The sequence below is a fragment of the Pipistrellus hanaki genome (assembly GCF_964339955.1).
Source record: "Pipistrellus hanaki genome assembly, chromosome: 2".
In the NCBI taxonomy this organism is placed as follows: domain Eukaryota; kingdom Metazoa; phylum Chordata; class Mammalia; order Chiroptera; family Vespertilionidae; genus Pipistrellus; species Pipistrellus hanaki.
The window spans coordinates 126,675,961-126,693,332 of NC_140504.1; the positions used below are offsets into that span (position 1 = coordinate 126,675,961).

A 17,372-nucleotide genomic window follows, 5' to 3' on the forward strand; every position below is an offset into this window, starting at 1 on the left:
ACCTTTCAGTTTTTTTGGCTATTTACCCAGAAGAGACATTCATTGCTGGATCATATACTAATCCTGTTTTTAAGGTTTAGATCCACTATAGTTTCCACAGCAACTGTTTTCTACTTGCAACAACAGGGCACAGGAGTTCAAGTTTCTGCACATCCTCAATACCACAGTGTTTTTTATAACTATCCTAATGTGAGCGATCTTCTTTCTTGTTTTACTTCTTGGAGTCTGAAGCCTTAGTTATGAAGACTTCACTTAATCACCCTTTTGTTTGGCACTTACCTCTGCCCTCTCCATCAGACACACGCTTTTGTGGGAGTATAGCAAATGCAGTGGGAAACCTGGGGAGGGACCAGAATGCTCTTCATAGCCTTTAATTCTGTTTTCACCTATGCCAAACCTCTCTGCTTGCATGGTTCCTGGTGCTCAGTGGCTGAGACTTTTTAAGGATTCTTTGGGGTGAATTGGCTTGCTTTTGTTATTACTTCATCCTCTCCTACCCCTAAAAACTTAGCAGTGACTTCTCAGCACTTTTATCTGCTTTCATTCTTAGTATGTTATAGTTTGGAATTATCACAGTCTCTAGCTTTAGCTACAATAGAGTGGGTGTTTTCACTTTTTCTAATAATTTTTTAAAAACATATTTTGATTTTTTACAGAGAGGAAGGGAGAGGGATAGAAAGTTAGAAACATCGATGAAAGAGAAACATTGATCAGCTGCCTCCTGCACAACCCTCCTGGGGATGTGCCCGCCACCAAGGTACATGCTCTTGACTGGAATCGAACCTGGGACCTTTCAGTCCACAGGCTGACGCTCTATCCACTGAGCTAAACTGGTTTCGGCTCTAATAATTTTTAAATGATCACAAAAGACCATCATTTAGAAACCAGTGATCTTTGATTAGTCCTTGGCCTGTGAAGAGCCAGCTTTGTAGGAACAGGGAGGCTGCATACCTGGCAACTGTCAGCTGCTTCCAGGTGATGGCCGTATTATGCTTATGTGCCCTAGACAATGAGCAGGATGTAGAACCTTTTTGCTTTCCTTTGATAGTTATTTTCTTATAAAAGCCATTTTTTTGTGGTTTCTACCAGTCACTCTCTCCTCCTATAGTAATTGTATTCCTGCTGACCTGATCCTTCCATTGATTGGAGTTTTTGTCACTTCTAGGTTCCATGTCACATCCCTTTCACCCCAGCCGTCAATTTAGGTGGCATGGAACCTAACCATGTAGCTCACGTGGAATGTTGTTTCTTACCCATTTTCCAAGACTTGCTCACTCCATTTCACTCTATGGGAAAGTAGCCATATCCCAGGCCTACTTTCCAGTTCTAGGTTTGCATATTGTTCCCACTACAAACTCCTTGACAGTGAGGTTATCCCATTGACAGCCCCTCAACCTTTTGACTTTTCCCTTCATGTTTTACTGGTTTGTTCTTCGATTACCTCAACTCCATCTTTTTGTTCCACCCATCTAGCAAAACATCAACTGTGGATTAAATGTGATTCAATTTCTGTGCTTGTTTTTATTGCTGACTTAAGAGCTAGATTACTTACTTGTATATTGAGAAGCACTATATCTTATTCACTGTACTTAATTCCAGTATTTGGCATATGTAAGTACCTTATTGAATGCCAAACAATACTTCACATTATAGAATGAATGCGTTTGGTAAAGCATGTAAGATCACCAGAAAAGGTCAAGTGCTATATGAGTGAGTACCGTTAGCATCAGCACACAGGAGTGGCACTAGTCTTTATTTTAGGAGGATCAGAAGGCATAAGTTTGTATCATCTTTGACTATCACCTGAATTCCTTATACGTGACTTCAAATTATGCAATTATTTTTTACAGGCAACAAACAGACATTTCCCACAAACGGTTACAGGGGCCTATTTGAGCGGCGTTCGAGAAGCAAGCAAGATTGCAGCATTTTAAATGGATTCTGTCTAAACCCAGATTTCTTCTGTACAAGTGGGAAAGTTTGAAACATGTTAACCTCACTTTCATAAAATCAAACAAAACCCTCTGTGGATAACAAAACTGAACTGTTCCTAAGGTGGCTTGATAATGTAAACCCATGTCACCACTCTGAAAGCATTAGCCCCAAGAACCAATTTATAAGCACTTAAATTTTATTGCATTTTCCACAGGTCTAGTGCTAAATCTTCTGAATTTCAGAAAAAGGTAGGATATAGGCTTAAATTAAGAACTTGAAAATGACTCTTTCATGGTTGGAGAGTCCCTTAAATTTGACCTCTAGCTGATCAGTTCTCAGACACTGAGAAATCATTTAAAAAAATCAGATAGAGCCATGTATTTTTCTTCTATGACAACTTATCACTACCTTTGCCAATGAGCCTTAAGATTTTTGTATAGCTCCAATATTGAGCTTTTACTTAAAACTTAGATAGAAATCTTTCCTTTTTGGATACAGCACAAACTTTTCAGTCAAAAGTTAATGAAGCTTCTAGACTATATTATACTTCCCATTGGATTTTCAAAAGAAATTTAAATTCAGGTATCTTTTGTGATAAAACATTTTAGATTTGTGCACTCATTGGCAAAAAGAGCAAAATTTTCAATTCTTCAGCAGTACCAGGTTTATACCATTGAAAATGGGGTAGGGACATTGTGGTCTTCATACTAGACATAAACTACAGGGCTATTTCTCTTTGAGCCAAGTTTGGGCAGATGACACACTTTAAATAGCCTTAATTTTGGCAACTACTAGCAAAATATCTTGTCAGAATAATAAAACCTCTTCACACTGTCTTTTTTACAAAATTATGTTTTCAGTATTCCATAGGCAGGTCCACTGGAAAACTGCAGGAAAATGTGATATCCTGATAAATATTACATAATTTATAAGCCATATCATAAGAGCCTGAGAACATGGCAAATACTTCCTTTCTTCTTTTGTCACTCATGACCAAAAAAATGTCATTAAAAATAAGACATTGCTTTCAGGGTCTTCAGGATGCTTAACTTGCCAAGAAATTTGTTTACAGGTAAAACATGGATAACAAGTTCTTTTGTTTTAAAGGCTCTGAACAGGTTTTTCAATTGTATCCGTCTGCTTTAAAAAAGGACTCAAAAACAAAGGGATGCAAAATAATTTTAAAGCCACTTCTCAAAATAGTAGGTATTTTTTAAATTTAGAGTCAGCTTATAAATACAAAGTATCATGTGCAAAGAATGTGTGGTGTTTTCGGTGAACTCAGACACACTTCCACTCCCATCAAAGTATGATACAAATGAAAGAAAAATAAAGGATATTAGCTTCTGTGTTAACACAGGGAAATGTTGGTATTTATCTGATGACTCGGTACTATTTAGGGAGTGTTCCGCTTTAAGGTGTTAAACATTTAAAGAATAGCATGTGTTAAGTGATAAATGCAAAATATTTTACGTTTGAAATGGTTCACAGTAAATTATTACTTTCGTCTCTGGGCACTTAAACTTGTGCTTCAAAGGAAAACCTACTTAATAAAGTATGGTAAATGTATATAAAAAAATCCTCATTGTCTCAAGTATCTACATCTGACATTTTGTTTTTTAAGGTACTTTCCTTTAAATTCTTGAGTTACTTTGAATATGTTTTTCTTTGTTCGGGAGATTTTGTAATTAAGTAACTGTGAATATACCGTGTTTTAACTGCAGATTGTGAACAGCTTGTTGTGTAAAATTACTTAATAAAAACTAGACTTGTTTTTCAAATACACTGTGCACTGTAGTAATGAAAACACACTTATTAAGTAGTTACATTTTCACCACGAACTTTACACTCATCAACTCAATCCTTTCACCTCCAAACCCTCTTTTAGACCTTTTAGGTCATAAGCATTACTCTATAGCCCCTTTCAATTACAACTGTTAACCTTGATCAACTTTTGTAAATCACTGCTGGTTTTCCCAGGCTTTCTTTGTAGTGTACTTAATCGCTGCACAACACTCTTAAATTACATAGGCTATAATTACATAGGTGATAAATGCAAAATATTTTTCATTTAAAAAGGCTCACAGTAAATTATTACTTTAGTCTCTGGGTGCTTAAACTTGTGCTACAAACAAAGGAAAAACCTACTTAATATTAAATATGGTAAATGTGTATATTTTTTAAAATCCTCATTACTTGTCTCTAGGACTAAATCCACTTAAAAACCCATGTTCTGAAATTCTCATACAGAGGGTAAATGCTATAAAAACTTCTAAGATATCAAATGTGAGAGACAAAAGCATGTTCATTACTTTTATTGACAAAGTTTATAGGAACGAATTATATTTAAAACCAAAGGCCAACACGTAAGTTTTAGTTTATTTCATTCATTTATTAAGTGTATCTTTTTCTAACGTCTTAACAATTTTATCAAGAAACAAATCAAACTGTGAAAATACCTGTTAACAACCAACAGATGTTTACAAATTTCTGTTCTATGATGCAAAGATATTTTTATTTTAAATACTCAACTGGTATATCAAAAGGCCTAATTCTCTCATAAGCAGCTTGTTTTAAAATTCAGAAATTATTAAACTGATTAAGACAGTCAATTTAAAAGACAAATTAGTTTCATTCAGGGGTGGCCTGTATGTTGAATCACTTAGAATCCTGATTTAGCCAAAATTTAAAACCCAATAGCTCTAATTCCACAGACACATTAAATTTCTTTAATGTTAAAAATAAGTCTTACCGCCGAAACCGGTTTGGCTCAGTGGATAGAGCGTCGGTCTGCGGACTAAGGTCCCAGGTTCAGTTCCGGTCAAGGGCATGTACATTGGTTGCAGGCACATCCCCAGTAGGGGGTGTGCAAGAGGCAACTGGTCAATGTTTCTCTCTCATTGACGTTTCTAGCTCTCTATCCCTCTCCCTTCCTCTCTGTGAAAAATCCAATAAAAAATATTTAAAAAAAAAAAAAAAGTCTTACCATTTTTGAGAAATATTTTGTCAGAGACACTGCCTACACAATTATCTTCTAGCATTGTACCTTGGAATTTTTGTCATAATTATAAAGATCCAGGTTTCCTGTAAATACCAGCATTGTATATGGGCAAAAGCAGTTAATAAAAAAATCAGTCATTTATTATAAGCCAATGTTCTTGTACTTAATCCCAATTTTCCCTAAATTTTTGAAATTCTGATTTATTGATTTTGGCCTATCATTAATAGAAAATGTGTCTATAGACAATGGTTGCAGAATTGAAACTAAAACTAAAAGTCAATGACACTTTGAAAGCAAAGTAGAGAACTATCTGTTTGTGTCCTTCAGTGTTTTCTTTACTGAATTCTGACTTCCACTGCTCTATAATACCATCTGGCTGAACACTGACATTTCAGTTTATGACTGTAAAGATACCTATCTATATGGGTTTAAAAATTGATCTCACAAGAAATAAAAAAACTATATACAACCAATTTGTTTTGGAAAATACAAAAATAACATCTGTCCCTTTTGTCATGCTGACAAATCAACATATCTACACATGCAGGAGAAAAGTTCCAATTTACTCATCTGGACAGCTAACATTTGTACATTCTTAATATGATGAACACACTGCCATTGAGTTTTTACACTGACAGGTGTTGTATTCAAAATATGTCATATTCTAAATACTGCATTGGTTTTTGCATGTATAAATGCCAATTATAATAGTTTCTGTCCTACTCAATTAAAAATGTCTTAAACAAGCTAATATTAACTGCACTAATAACTATAACAGCTCAAGAATCTATGACCTTATATAAAGAAATTCAAAATGTACAAAATGGAACTATAAAAGCAAGAAACAATTACTGCCATGCAAAAATTTAAACTAAAAACTGCATAGAAATGCAATTTAAAAAATGGCAAATGCAAATTTACGTTAACACCCAAGATAAAAAAAAGTCAGTAAATTCTACCAACACAATGCTTGCAAGCATTTAGAAAAGGAAATATTCTCTTTGCTGGTATAATGGTATAAACAAAATCTTCAAATCCATGGAACAAGTCATCTGTCTCTGTCCTCTTTCTCAAGAAATTAGCTGTAATGAAAAGAGAAACATTATTTTCCCATACCAAACATACACTATTAGGTATAAATAAGGCATAAAACTTTATTTCATTTTTAAACTTTATTTTACTATTGTGATCTTGGAAAATCAGCTGGGATCCACAGAAACTATAGCTATTGATGATTTTCTCCTGCCTTTGACTGGTGGACAGAAACATGTGCTCAAATAGTGTGTGAGTGCTCTGAGATGCCCAGTAGACCGAGCCTGCATTTTCCTCATCCAAGGTCAGGTGTTGCCACTAATGTGCAGGTTTTATTTTTTAAGCTCTAAAATGAGAATAAAAAGAATTATCTTCCCCCATCTATTTTGAGGAAATTTGAGGATCAAATGTGTTAGTATGATAGTTTGAAAAGGATGCAATTCTGATATAGATTTTTTTTGTCTCTTATGTCTAAAATGATCAAAGTTAGAAACAGTGGATATATTTACCTCTTTAACAGTTGTTTTTATGAAACTTTTTCTTTCAGTTAAATCATAAGCAGGGTAATTTTCATATACCTATAGTGAAAATAAAAAACTATGTTAAAAATCCAATAATGCTCTATCTTTGGATAAAAAAGAAATGTATATATAAATAGCTGCATGTATGTTCTAATAGTACTCTAGTTCACAAGAGAATTCCATTGCAAATGAGTTTTAATAATACTCTATATAGAGCAGAAAATAAAGTGTCATGCAAGGATTTTGTTTTAAACTGGGAAAATCAGTTGAATTAACAATAAACATGAGTGAGGAAAACATCTACTTAGATCTTAACTAAGTGAACTGAATTCTTTATATTGGCAGGCCAGATGTTCTTTATTCTCATTTTCTTCTGTTATATCATCCAATTACTTATAATTCAACTTGTACTCTAGTGTACTTTATCCTTTACTCATTGTGCAATCCCTTCCTCATAGCTGAATCACTCAGACCCACCTGGTCTCAAGAGTCCTCTATTCCTAAAATCTTACTCTAAATTCCCCTCTTTTATCAACCTGATACCTGCTGCTTAACTTCACAATGACTTCTAATCCTGACTCCAAATGCACCCTGCCAGCTTCACTCCTGTGGTATAGTTCAAGGTCAGCACACTTTTCTTTAAAGGACCAGATTAATAAATCTTTTCAGCTTTTCCAACAATGCATTTTCTGTCTCATCAACTATGTCATTGTGGCGTGAAAGCTGCCCTAGGCAATAATACTTAAATGAAAGGGCATGGCTGGGTTACAATACAAAAACAGCAAGATAGAATTGGCCTGCTTGCTATCGTTTGCCAATTCCTGAAAATAATATAGTCAATCATTTTCACTCTGTTTGTCTTTTGTTCATTCTCTACAAACCTCCAAATCTGAACTGATCTACCAACTTTTCTATGGTTAGGACCAGAGGAAAGAGTGCTGTGGGAACAGGTAACCACTTTGAAAAGACTGATACTGTTGTAAGTCCATGGTATTCCATGTCAGAGCCTCCCCAGCAATCCCAAATATTTCTAAGCAGGTCCTTTCATTCTTCCTGTCAATGGCAATTTCATCCACTTACACAAGTGCCCCACATTCCTGTTCTCAACCAAGAAGCTATTATTACAATTTTTTCTACTTTCTGACATATCTCTTTCCCTCCAGTTTATTTGTGTCTAGGTTCAAGTCCCATCTTCTGCCCTTCTGCAGACAGCCATCCCTCCTCTCCTGGCCTTCAGCTGCTTCATTCACAGCAGCCTAACACATGCTTGTACTTTCTCTCCCTGACTTTAATATTTTACTAACTTGCATCCACTTCCCTTATCTATTTCCCTCCTTAGCAAGATGCTTCAAACAGAAGCTTTAATTCATTCACTTTCCTCATTACTCATTTACCACCCATTTAAATTGCTCTTAGGTAAACAATTATCTCCTAATTGTCCAGTCCAAAAAACCCTCAAGTCCTTCTCACCTGACCTCTCCATATTAATAATCCCTGTTTAAAATTACATGAATGTACTAAAAAAACAAACATTCAAAGAGACAGAACTAGTTTCCCTCTACTCTGCCTTCATCCCCCCTCTTCTCAGAGGAAACCAGTTACCAGTTTGCTGTGTATTTTTCCAGATCTTCCTTGAAAAATGAGTTTATACACAAATGTATCAATAGAAATATAGTATTTCTGCATTTAGATAAATGGAATATTCCATGTTTTAAAATTTTGACAATACCTGAAAAATTTTTCCATGCTCTTTTCAACTGCTACAAAGTATTCCAAAAATATGGATGTGGTTACCAACTTAATAATTTCCCTATGGAAGGCCATTTACGTGGTTTCTGACTTTTCAGTATTGGACATGCTGAACATTATCGTAATCATTTTGTGCAGATGTGACTATGTCTTTAGAATAGAGACCTAGAAATGGAATTGCTAGGTTAAAGGGTATTTGCAATTTAAATTTTAAGATACTACCTAATTGATCTCCAAAGCTTTTACATCTTAAAGCATGAGAAAATGTTTCCGTATATCTTGCCAACCATGAAAACTTTTATTCTTCATAAATATTTTGTCAAGCTAATAAAAATATTCCCTTTTAATTTCTATCGTCCTCATCAGTTTAGGGAAGGCTATGCACGTTTTCATTTGTTTAAAGGCCATGCTTACTTTTTTCTGTGAAGTAGCTGCTTTTCCATAGCCACTGCCCCATGTAATCCGACTCCTTTTAACTGGCACTACGCCTCGCCCTTGAAAATGTTTCCTTGTGGCTTTCATAGCACCACCCTCTGGCCTTCCCTCTACCACTAACTCAATAGTTTCTTATATTCTGTAGAAATTACCTCTCCAGGACTCTGTCCTTTGCTTTTCTCACCCTTTGTCTTCTTCTGTGGGCAGCTGATCTATATTTCTGGTTTTAACTTGCAGCAATATCCTAGTCTAGGTTTCTCTCCTAATTTGAGAGCTACAATGTTAAGAATTTCTCTCACCCTGATGTTCCAAGCACCCCCATCTCAATATGTTTGGAACAAAACTCATCTTTTCTCAAAAAGTATACCTTTTATTCTATTCATTATTGTGATTAATGCACCAAATTCTTTTTACCACTTTTAACCAGGCTCTCTTGATATCTGACTTGGATTATGCCAACCCTGTAACTTTGACTATGACATGAACTGGGTTTCTTGTTATTTTCACCAATCTGTCCTTGATGTGTCTGGGATGACTATTAAAAATAAAAACCTGATTGAGTTACGACTTACCCAAATAGCTCTCAATAACCTACCCAATCTCCCAATTCTCCATTAGTTTCAGAAAGAAAACCAAACTCTGTAACATGGCATACTTAAAAACTAAAAAACTAGTATTCTCTAACCTGTGACTTACTTCCAGGTCTAGTCTTCAGCCAAATTAAACTAATCACTATTCTTCAGTCATTATTTGTCACATTTTGTGAATGTGTCAATGTTCCTCAATTGTATGGCACAGCTAAACCTCCAAGATCTCTTCCTAGATGCTTTTCCAGGTTTCCACAACCCCCTTCCTCTCAATCCCAAATTGGATAATGCTGTAGCACCTTTTTCACTCTTCGAACACAGTCCTCAAATATCTATAATAATAAATGCGTAATATGTTAATTAGACCGGATAGCCAAACGCCTTCCGGATGAAGCTGGGGCCACAAGGGCTGAGGGCCGATCCCCTTGCATGAATTTCGTGCATCGGGCCTCTAGTTGTACTCTAATTACCAAAACAAATATCTTTCAATTTCACTGGACTTGAAAGTGAAGTTATATCTCCCTAAAGCGAAGTAATCTCTTCTCCAGTTCTACCTCTCACATCTATCCCAGGGCCTGATATGTAGTAAAGACTCAGTGAGTACTGAACGAATAAATTAAAAAAAGATGTCTTCAGAAGGTATAGAATATTTCACAACTGATACATTTCCAATTTCAATTTCACTTTACTGTAAGAAACCAAATTCTAAAATTTCCCAATATTGAGATTTTTGCTTTGTAAAACTAACAATCTAAAGATGCATCAATAAAATGTTTCTAGATCAGGAAAAGATAGTTTCCTATGCAGTTTGGAATGTAGCACTTTATTCACTGTATACATTCTACTGTTATTTATGAAACAACTCCAAAGAGCAGAGGCTTTGACTTACTATATTTAATGTGGTTACTCCAGACATGTAAACAGAGTGCCTGGCATGTAGTTCAATAGTATGTGTTCAATGAATGAATGAATGCATATTAGAATCTGGCTTCAAACTGAACAATGGGTGAAAGAAATTTTCAAATAAAAGCAAACTTATCCAAGCACCTGTCCAATTACCTTTTTGCAAATCTGTTTCATTGTAACTTCCTCCAAGTTAGCACTGGCCAATAATTTCTTTACTGTTTCCTTTAACTCTTCATCCGTAGGAGGTTTCTTCAGTTTTTTAATTAAAGGTTCATCATCTGAACTATCCTCAGATTCACTTTCTAAAAGTAAGACATTACATGTGAATAAAATTTTTTCTTACATAGTAAATTACCATTCAACATATATAGGGGAAAATTCTATAAGCAGTCATTAGATTCTCAAAGGGATCTAGATTTAAGGAATTATAAATCACCACTCTACAAATAACCTATAAAACATACAAATGTCAATTTTGAAAAATTATAAACGATAAAAAACTGGTATACAACTTTTTTTCCCAATGTTCTTCCTAGTTTATTTATTTTTTTAATATATATATTTTTATTGATTTTTTTACAGAGAGGAAGGGAAAGGGATAGAGTTAGAAACATCAACCAGCTGCCTCCTACACACCTCCCACTGGGGATGTTCCCGCAACCAAGGTACATGCCCTTGACCGGAATCGAACCTGGGACCCACCCTTTAGTCCGCAGGCCAACGCTCTATCCACTGAGTCAAACCAGTTTCGGCTTAACTATTTTCTAAACACTTACAAAGTATGTTACAGTATGTATACCTTTAAAGTTGCTAAAAATGTATAATTTCTAACATACCTTTTTTGGAACTGTTTTGATTCTTCTTGGTGGTGCTGCTATCTGCCTTTTTCACATTAGCATTCTTTACAGATTTTTTACTTTTAGAAGTGGCTTTCTGTTTAGGTTTTTCTTTTTTAGATGTCTTTTTCGGTGGCTGTTGTAAAAGAAAGCAAAGTACATATACTGATGAGATTAAATGTTATCTCTACTTCTTCTTACCCATCAACAATAAGGAGAAAATGAATGTATTCAGTATCACCAATAATAGAGTATTGCTAATTATTAATGTTTAAGATGACTAATATGCCCAATAAATTTAATTTTATGCCAACATAGGACTAATCATGTGAAGTCAAGAATCAAACGCTAAAAATAATAGATGCCTCTCAACAAGGTGGGAAGAGAAGGATCGTACCTCAACATAATAAAAGCCTTATATGACAAACCTACAGCCAACATCATACTCAATGGGCAAAAACTAAAACCATTTCCCCTAAGAACAGGAAGAAGATAGGGATGCCCACTCTCACCACTCTTGTTTGACAGAGTACTGGAAGTATTAGCCATTGTAATTAGACAAAAAGAAATAAAAGGCATCCAAATTGGAAAAGAAGAAGTAAAGCTGTCCTTATTTGCAGGTGATATATTGTACATAAAAAACCTAAAAGACTCCATAAAAACACTAACAGACTTAATAAATGAAAACACCAAGAAATCTATGGCATTTCTATACACCAATAATGAACTTACAGAAAGAGAGACTAAAAAAGCAATCCCATTTACCATCGCACCAAATAAATTAAGATACCTAAGAATAAACTTAACTAAGGAGGTAAAACACCTATACGAAAAAAACCACAAGACACTAAAAAAAGCGATAGAGGAAGATATAAACAGATGAAGAACATACCATGTTCATGGATTGGTAGAATCAACATCATTGAAATGTCCATACTACCCAAAGCAATCTATAGATTCAATGCACTCCCCATTAAAATACCAACAAATGGAACTCGCACTTGACCCAGTAATCCCACCTTTAGGAATATATCCTAAGAAACTAGAAACACTAATCAGAAAGGACATATACACCCCTATGTTCATAGCAGCAAAATTTACAATAGCTAAGACTTGGAAACAACCTGGGTGCCCATCAGCAGATGACTGGATCAGAAAACTATGGTACATCTACACAATGGAATACTATGCTGCCATAAAAAGAAGGAATTCTTACCATTTGTAGCAACCTGGATGGAACTGGAGAACATCATGCTAAGTGAAATAAGCCAGTCAATGAAAAAAAAAAAAAATACCACATGACCTTACTCATTTGTGAATAATAAAGAACATTATAAACTGATGTACAAAAAGTTAGATACAGAGGCAGTAAAGCATCAAACAGACTGTCAAATTACAGCAGGAAGGTTAGGGAGAGGTGGGGGAGATAAGAGATCAAGCGAAGGACTTGTATGCATGCATATAAGCATAACCAATGGACGCAAGACACTGGGGGGTGAGGGCATGTATGGGAGTGGAGTGGGGGAGGGGACAGTGGTAAGATATGTACACATCTAATACCTTAATAAAAAATGGAGGAAAAAATAAAATAAAAACAGATGCCCACATTTATTCCACACTATTAGAAAAGTTTATGTGCATTAATTACCTCACATGATCTTGACTCAAATACAGATACTATTACTATGCCATTATTTACTGTCAGTCTCTCCCAACTCGTATGTAAATTCCATAAAGACAGAATTTTTTTGACCATTGTGTTCGTCTATGTATCCCCTCACTCCTAAAATAGTGCATGATGCACAGTAGTTGCTAAATAACTAGTTATGAATATACTAGAAGCCTGATGCACAAAATTTGTGCAAGGGGCTCAGCCCCCACAGCTGTGGCCACTGCCTCTGCCTTGGCCCCTGCAACCCCGGCTTTGTCCAGAAGGTCATCCAGAAGGAACACAGAGTCTAATTAGCATATTACGCTTTTATTATAATATTAGAGGCCCAGAGCATGAAATTCATGCATGAAATTTGTGCATGGGGCGGAGGGAGGAGGGGAAATATCCTTCAGTCTAGCTTGCACCCTCTCCAATCTGGGACCCCTCAAGGGATACCTGACTGCCCAGTGGGATTGGACCTAAATGGGCAGTCAGAAATTCCTCTAACAATCCAGGACTGCTGGCTCCCAACCGCTTGCCTGCCTGCTTGACTGATTTGCCCCCAACTGCTTCTGCCTGCCAGCCTGATCACCCCCTAACCACTCCCCTGCTGGCCCGATTACATCTAACTGCCCTCCCCTGCAGGCCTGGTTCCCCCCAACTGCCCTCCCCTGTAGGCCTTGTCCCTCCCAACTGTCCTCCTCTGGAGGCCTGGTCCCCCCACTACCCTCCCCTGCAGGCCTGATTGCCCCTAATTACCCTTCCTTGTAGGCATGGTCATCCCCAACTGCCCTCCCCTACAGGCCTGTTCCCTCCCAATTGCCCTCCCCTGCAGGCCTGGTCCCTCACAACTGCCCTCCCCTGCTGGCTATCTTGTGATGGCCATATTGTGTCCACATGGGGGCAGCCATCTTGTGTGTTGGAGTGACAGTCAATTTGCATATTACCCTTTTATTAGATAGGAGGATATGAGGAAACTAAAGCTCAGTGAAGTTATATTTTTGTCCATAGCCACGTAACTAATAAAGTAAGATTCAAATAAGTCTGACTTCAGAAGCTGTTTTCTTAAATACTAACTCATAGTTGCTAAGACAAAAGCAAAGAATATATATGTGGATAAATTAAAATGACAATATTGATTTATAGTTACTTTGTCTCAACCAGGGTCTATGAAATTAGAAAATATGAATTAATACTTCCAAAGGTAAAAGTATTCTATATAAGCAAACGTCCCAAGATAACTTAAAATCTGATGTTTATATACCAAAAATATTGCAAATCACATGTTTCTGCAAATGTTTTATACTCAATTTCTGATCATCATCATAATTCAATCTGTTCCTTTAAGGACAGAGACATTGAGTTGAATTTATTCTTGAGAAAAATTCAAGTGTACAGACCATCCTGTTCCAAAAATTAAGTGGGCCCAGATTTCTAAGTGCAATTCACTGGATTTTAGTGTTTACCTTTTCTCTTGCTCCACTGCCATCACTGTACATATTTACTTAAGCAAGCCTAATATCACCTTGAATTAACTCAGTAATACTGTCAGCTGGGAACCACTAAAAAATGCACTTAGGAGGGGCTGACATACTTCTAAAAGTAAAGTATATGAGTTTTTCTATGGATTTTTGTTATTTAAAGTCATTTTTACTTATTTCCTAATTTTCAGAGGTTTTTAGGTAGTAGGGGCTGCTAGAACGTCATTAATGATTCACCACAGATTTCTGTAATTAAATTAAGTTTTAAGTTTATTAATCATCCACATAATTCATAAGAACCACAATAGGGGCTGAAAAGGAATACTGAAAATTCCTAAGTTCTTTTGATGCACTTAATACAATACATAGAATAAAATCATCACTATTAAATACCCCTCTTCAGTCAGAGGGTAATAAAATCTGGACCTGTAACACATTCAAATATTTTACAAGAAACTAAGTTATTATAGAAAGGGTTGGAGAGGGTGAGCAAGGGGTAACAATGTTATAAACATTATTATTTTATCCTCATTCAAATTAGATAATTTAAGGCTGTCATTAAAATTTTTAAAGGCACACAATATGGCACTATTTTAAAACCTGCAAGTTGGGAGTAATAATAGTTTAAATTTAGCAGTGATAAAGGATAATCAAACCATCTTCATAAAATTACTGTAATACAAACAAAACTATGCTTCATTCTATATTTAATATCATCATCTAGAAGAAATAGTGTTCTCTAGTTTTTTAATAGACAATTAGTCTATTACCTATTAACAAAAAGATTGCAAAAATACTATAGAGGCACAAAATAATAGGTAAGAGTGTGGGATCTGGAGGCAAGCTTCCTAGTTTCAAATCCTAGCCCCAGCACAGCTCAGGGCCTTGGTTTCCTCATTTATAAAACAAGGGAAATAACAGCAATTATGGTTTCATGGACAGTAAATGCATTAATACATGAAAGTACTTTAATGGTGTCCTGCATACAAAAAAACACTTATAAAGTGTTAGTATTATTACTATTGTGCTTCCTTTTGTAAAATTTTTTCATTATGCAAATGTAATTTCCTACAAAAACGTGAAGTGCATGCTTTCTTTAAAGGCAAGGCAGATATATATAATAGATACATAGAATAAAATGCTATTAGATAGACTCAATGACACTTTTATTAACTAGCCAGGATACATCAAATTTATTTCATTATGTTCTGATAAGATTGGACCCAACATGCAAATTGTTATTTATAATGAATTTCACTTGTCTTCAAAAACCAGTTATAAATTATTCTGTGATAAAGATATGAATTCAGTAAAGTATCACTTTTTAGACTGATAAAGGTTGGCAAGGGAAAGAACAAAAGCTAGAGAGTAAAATAACTAAACTGTGTAGATATGCATATCTAAAGGTTTTATTTCAAGCTGAGAAGCAATCAAATAACTCATTAACTCATATCTTGTGCTCTGGTCTTACAGGTATGAAAAAAACCACACCAGCCGCTCTGAAGATAAGTTATTAGGTATAGGAGGTATAGATAATTTTTGGCAGGTAAGGCAAATACAGGTAATCTGAAATTTTGTAGGTAATGGAAAGAGGCCTGGGACATCTGAGAAGGAAAGTTAAATCATGCCCAGTTAACATTTGCATGAACTTCCAAATCACTACTACTTTCATTTCTCCTCTACTTAGAAAAATTTCACTCATCGTTCTAAGTCCAACTTAACGATCAATCACTTCCTCTAAATCTTTCATAATACCACCCATTTGATTAATCCATAGTCCCACAGTACTTGGCTTATAATTCATTTATACCTTCTTTATGGAAGGATTGTAAAGCAGTGAATAAGAACACAGGTTTTAGAGCCAAACTTCCTGGTTGAAGTTCTGACTCCACCACTGACTAATTCTGCATTCTCAGGCAAATAACCCTTCTCTGTGCCTGTTTCCTCATCTGTAAAATAAAGGCTAAATGTAACACTCTTTTTCACATTTTTGTTTCTCTGATATTGGGGTACATTTTATAATTTACATTACAATTAGGCATTGTAGATTTGATGACCTATGGCCACGGTGTACAAATTTTGTGAGAATAAAATACATAAATACACATAAGGCAGCAGAGAAAATAAGCATTTAATATATATATATATATATATATATATATATATATATATATATATATATATATATTTTATTAAACTGTAATTATTTACATAGTTTCATCACCTCAAGTTTAAGGATAGATCTAACTCCTTCATAACAGACACCCAACTATCTATTTAGTCCTATATGTTCCTAGCAACTATAAGTGTTTGGTATAAAGTAGCCATTTAAATATTTCTTGTCATGTTCACTTCTGTATCATTTATAAGATCAGGTTTATTCTGAACCCAGAGTATATTTTATGTGGTTAAAAATATAATTAAAAGGTGCCATGCTTTTGTTGCTCAGTGGTTAGAGTGCCATGCCTCAGAGGGTTTGGGTTCGATTCCCGGTCAAGAGCACGTATACAGTATATGTAAGCTAATGCCTTAGAGTTATTAAAAACCAAGACCTTTAATTATGTCCAGTGTGCCTCCTACCATATTAGTTGCATATAGAAATGACTAACCTACTTATATATTTCTTTAAGCCAGAGTTGAAACTATTAAGTTATAGGAATAAGCCAGTGATACCATAACCTATTTATCATACTGTTAAATTCTTTTCCCATTTCACACAAAATTACTGATGACAAAGAATAAAAATTGTTGACAAATAATACAGAATGGCAACAAAAAACCATCAAACTCTGTATCAGGGCTGTCTTTGAGTTTACCCCCAAACCCTGTATGGGCCCCTAGATCCTTTCTTCTAAAAAAAATTTTTAAGCTAAAATAGTATAATACAATTTTGTATGAGTAGTATTCTCCAAACACCTTTCTTTTGCTATGCCAACCTCTCCTGCTTATCCTTCAAGGTGCATATCAAACTGTTAACCACCTGTGAAGTTTCCCTATTTGGATCTTTGCTCCCATGCCCCTAGAAAGAGGTAAATACTCCCTGTCTTCTGAGCTTCCACATTACCTGGTCCACAGCTCTTTTTAGCTGTTATATTCTACTGTACTTTTCTCTTCAGTCCATGGCCTCAGCCCTCCTACCAAATAAATTGAACTACGTAAGGACAGAGACCCTGTCTTTTTTCTTGGTCTCCAGAGTATTGCTTAAGACTGGCACTTAGTAGTTACTATGTAATTATTT

General features: G+C 35.4%; 2 protein-coding genes and 1 long non-coding RNA gene across 7 annotated transcripts in view; 1 reads left to right on the top strand and 2 right to left on the bottom strand.

The window, feature by feature from the left end:
- KDM1B (lysine demethylase 1B) overlaps positions 1–3,718 on the top strand; it is a 49,549-nt gene extending 45,831 nt beyond the window's left edge. For all 5 annotated transcript variants that reach the window (XM_084872771.1, XM_084872772.1, XM_084872774.1 and 2 more), the window contains one exon: positions 1,851–3,718. In XM_084872771.1, the coding sequence (XP_084728897.1) occupies positions 1,851–1,934 (84 nt within the window). In that variant the 3' untranslated portion in view covers positions 1,935–3,718. The remainder of the gene's footprint in view (positions 1–1,850) is intronic.
- The window catches only part of LOC311616863, a 569,237-nt gene continuing 554,121 nt past the window's right edge, over positions 2,257–17,372 (bottom strand). Inside the window, exon 2 of the long non-coding RNA XR_014794007.1 lies at positions 2,257–4,732. This is a non-coding gene — a long non-coding RNA (uncharacterized lncRNA). The remainder of the gene's footprint in view (positions 4,733–17,372) is intronic.
- DEK (DEK proto-oncogene) overlaps positions 2,257–17,372 on the bottom strand; it is a 34,619-nt gene continuing 19,503 nt past the window's right edge. The window contains exons 8-11 of the mRNA XM_084872782.1: positions 11,003–11,138; positions 10,320–10,468; positions 6,478–6,546; positions 2,257–6,018 (exon numbers count right to left, since the gene is read on the bottom strand). Of these exons, the coding sequence (XP_084728908.1) occupies positions 6,007–6,018; positions 6,478–6,546; positions 10,320–10,468; positions 11,003–11,138 (366 nt within the window). The 3' untranslated portion in view covers positions 2,257–6,006. The remainder of the gene's footprint in view (positions 6,019–6,477; positions 6,547–10,319; positions 10,469–11,002; positions 11,139–17,372) is intronic.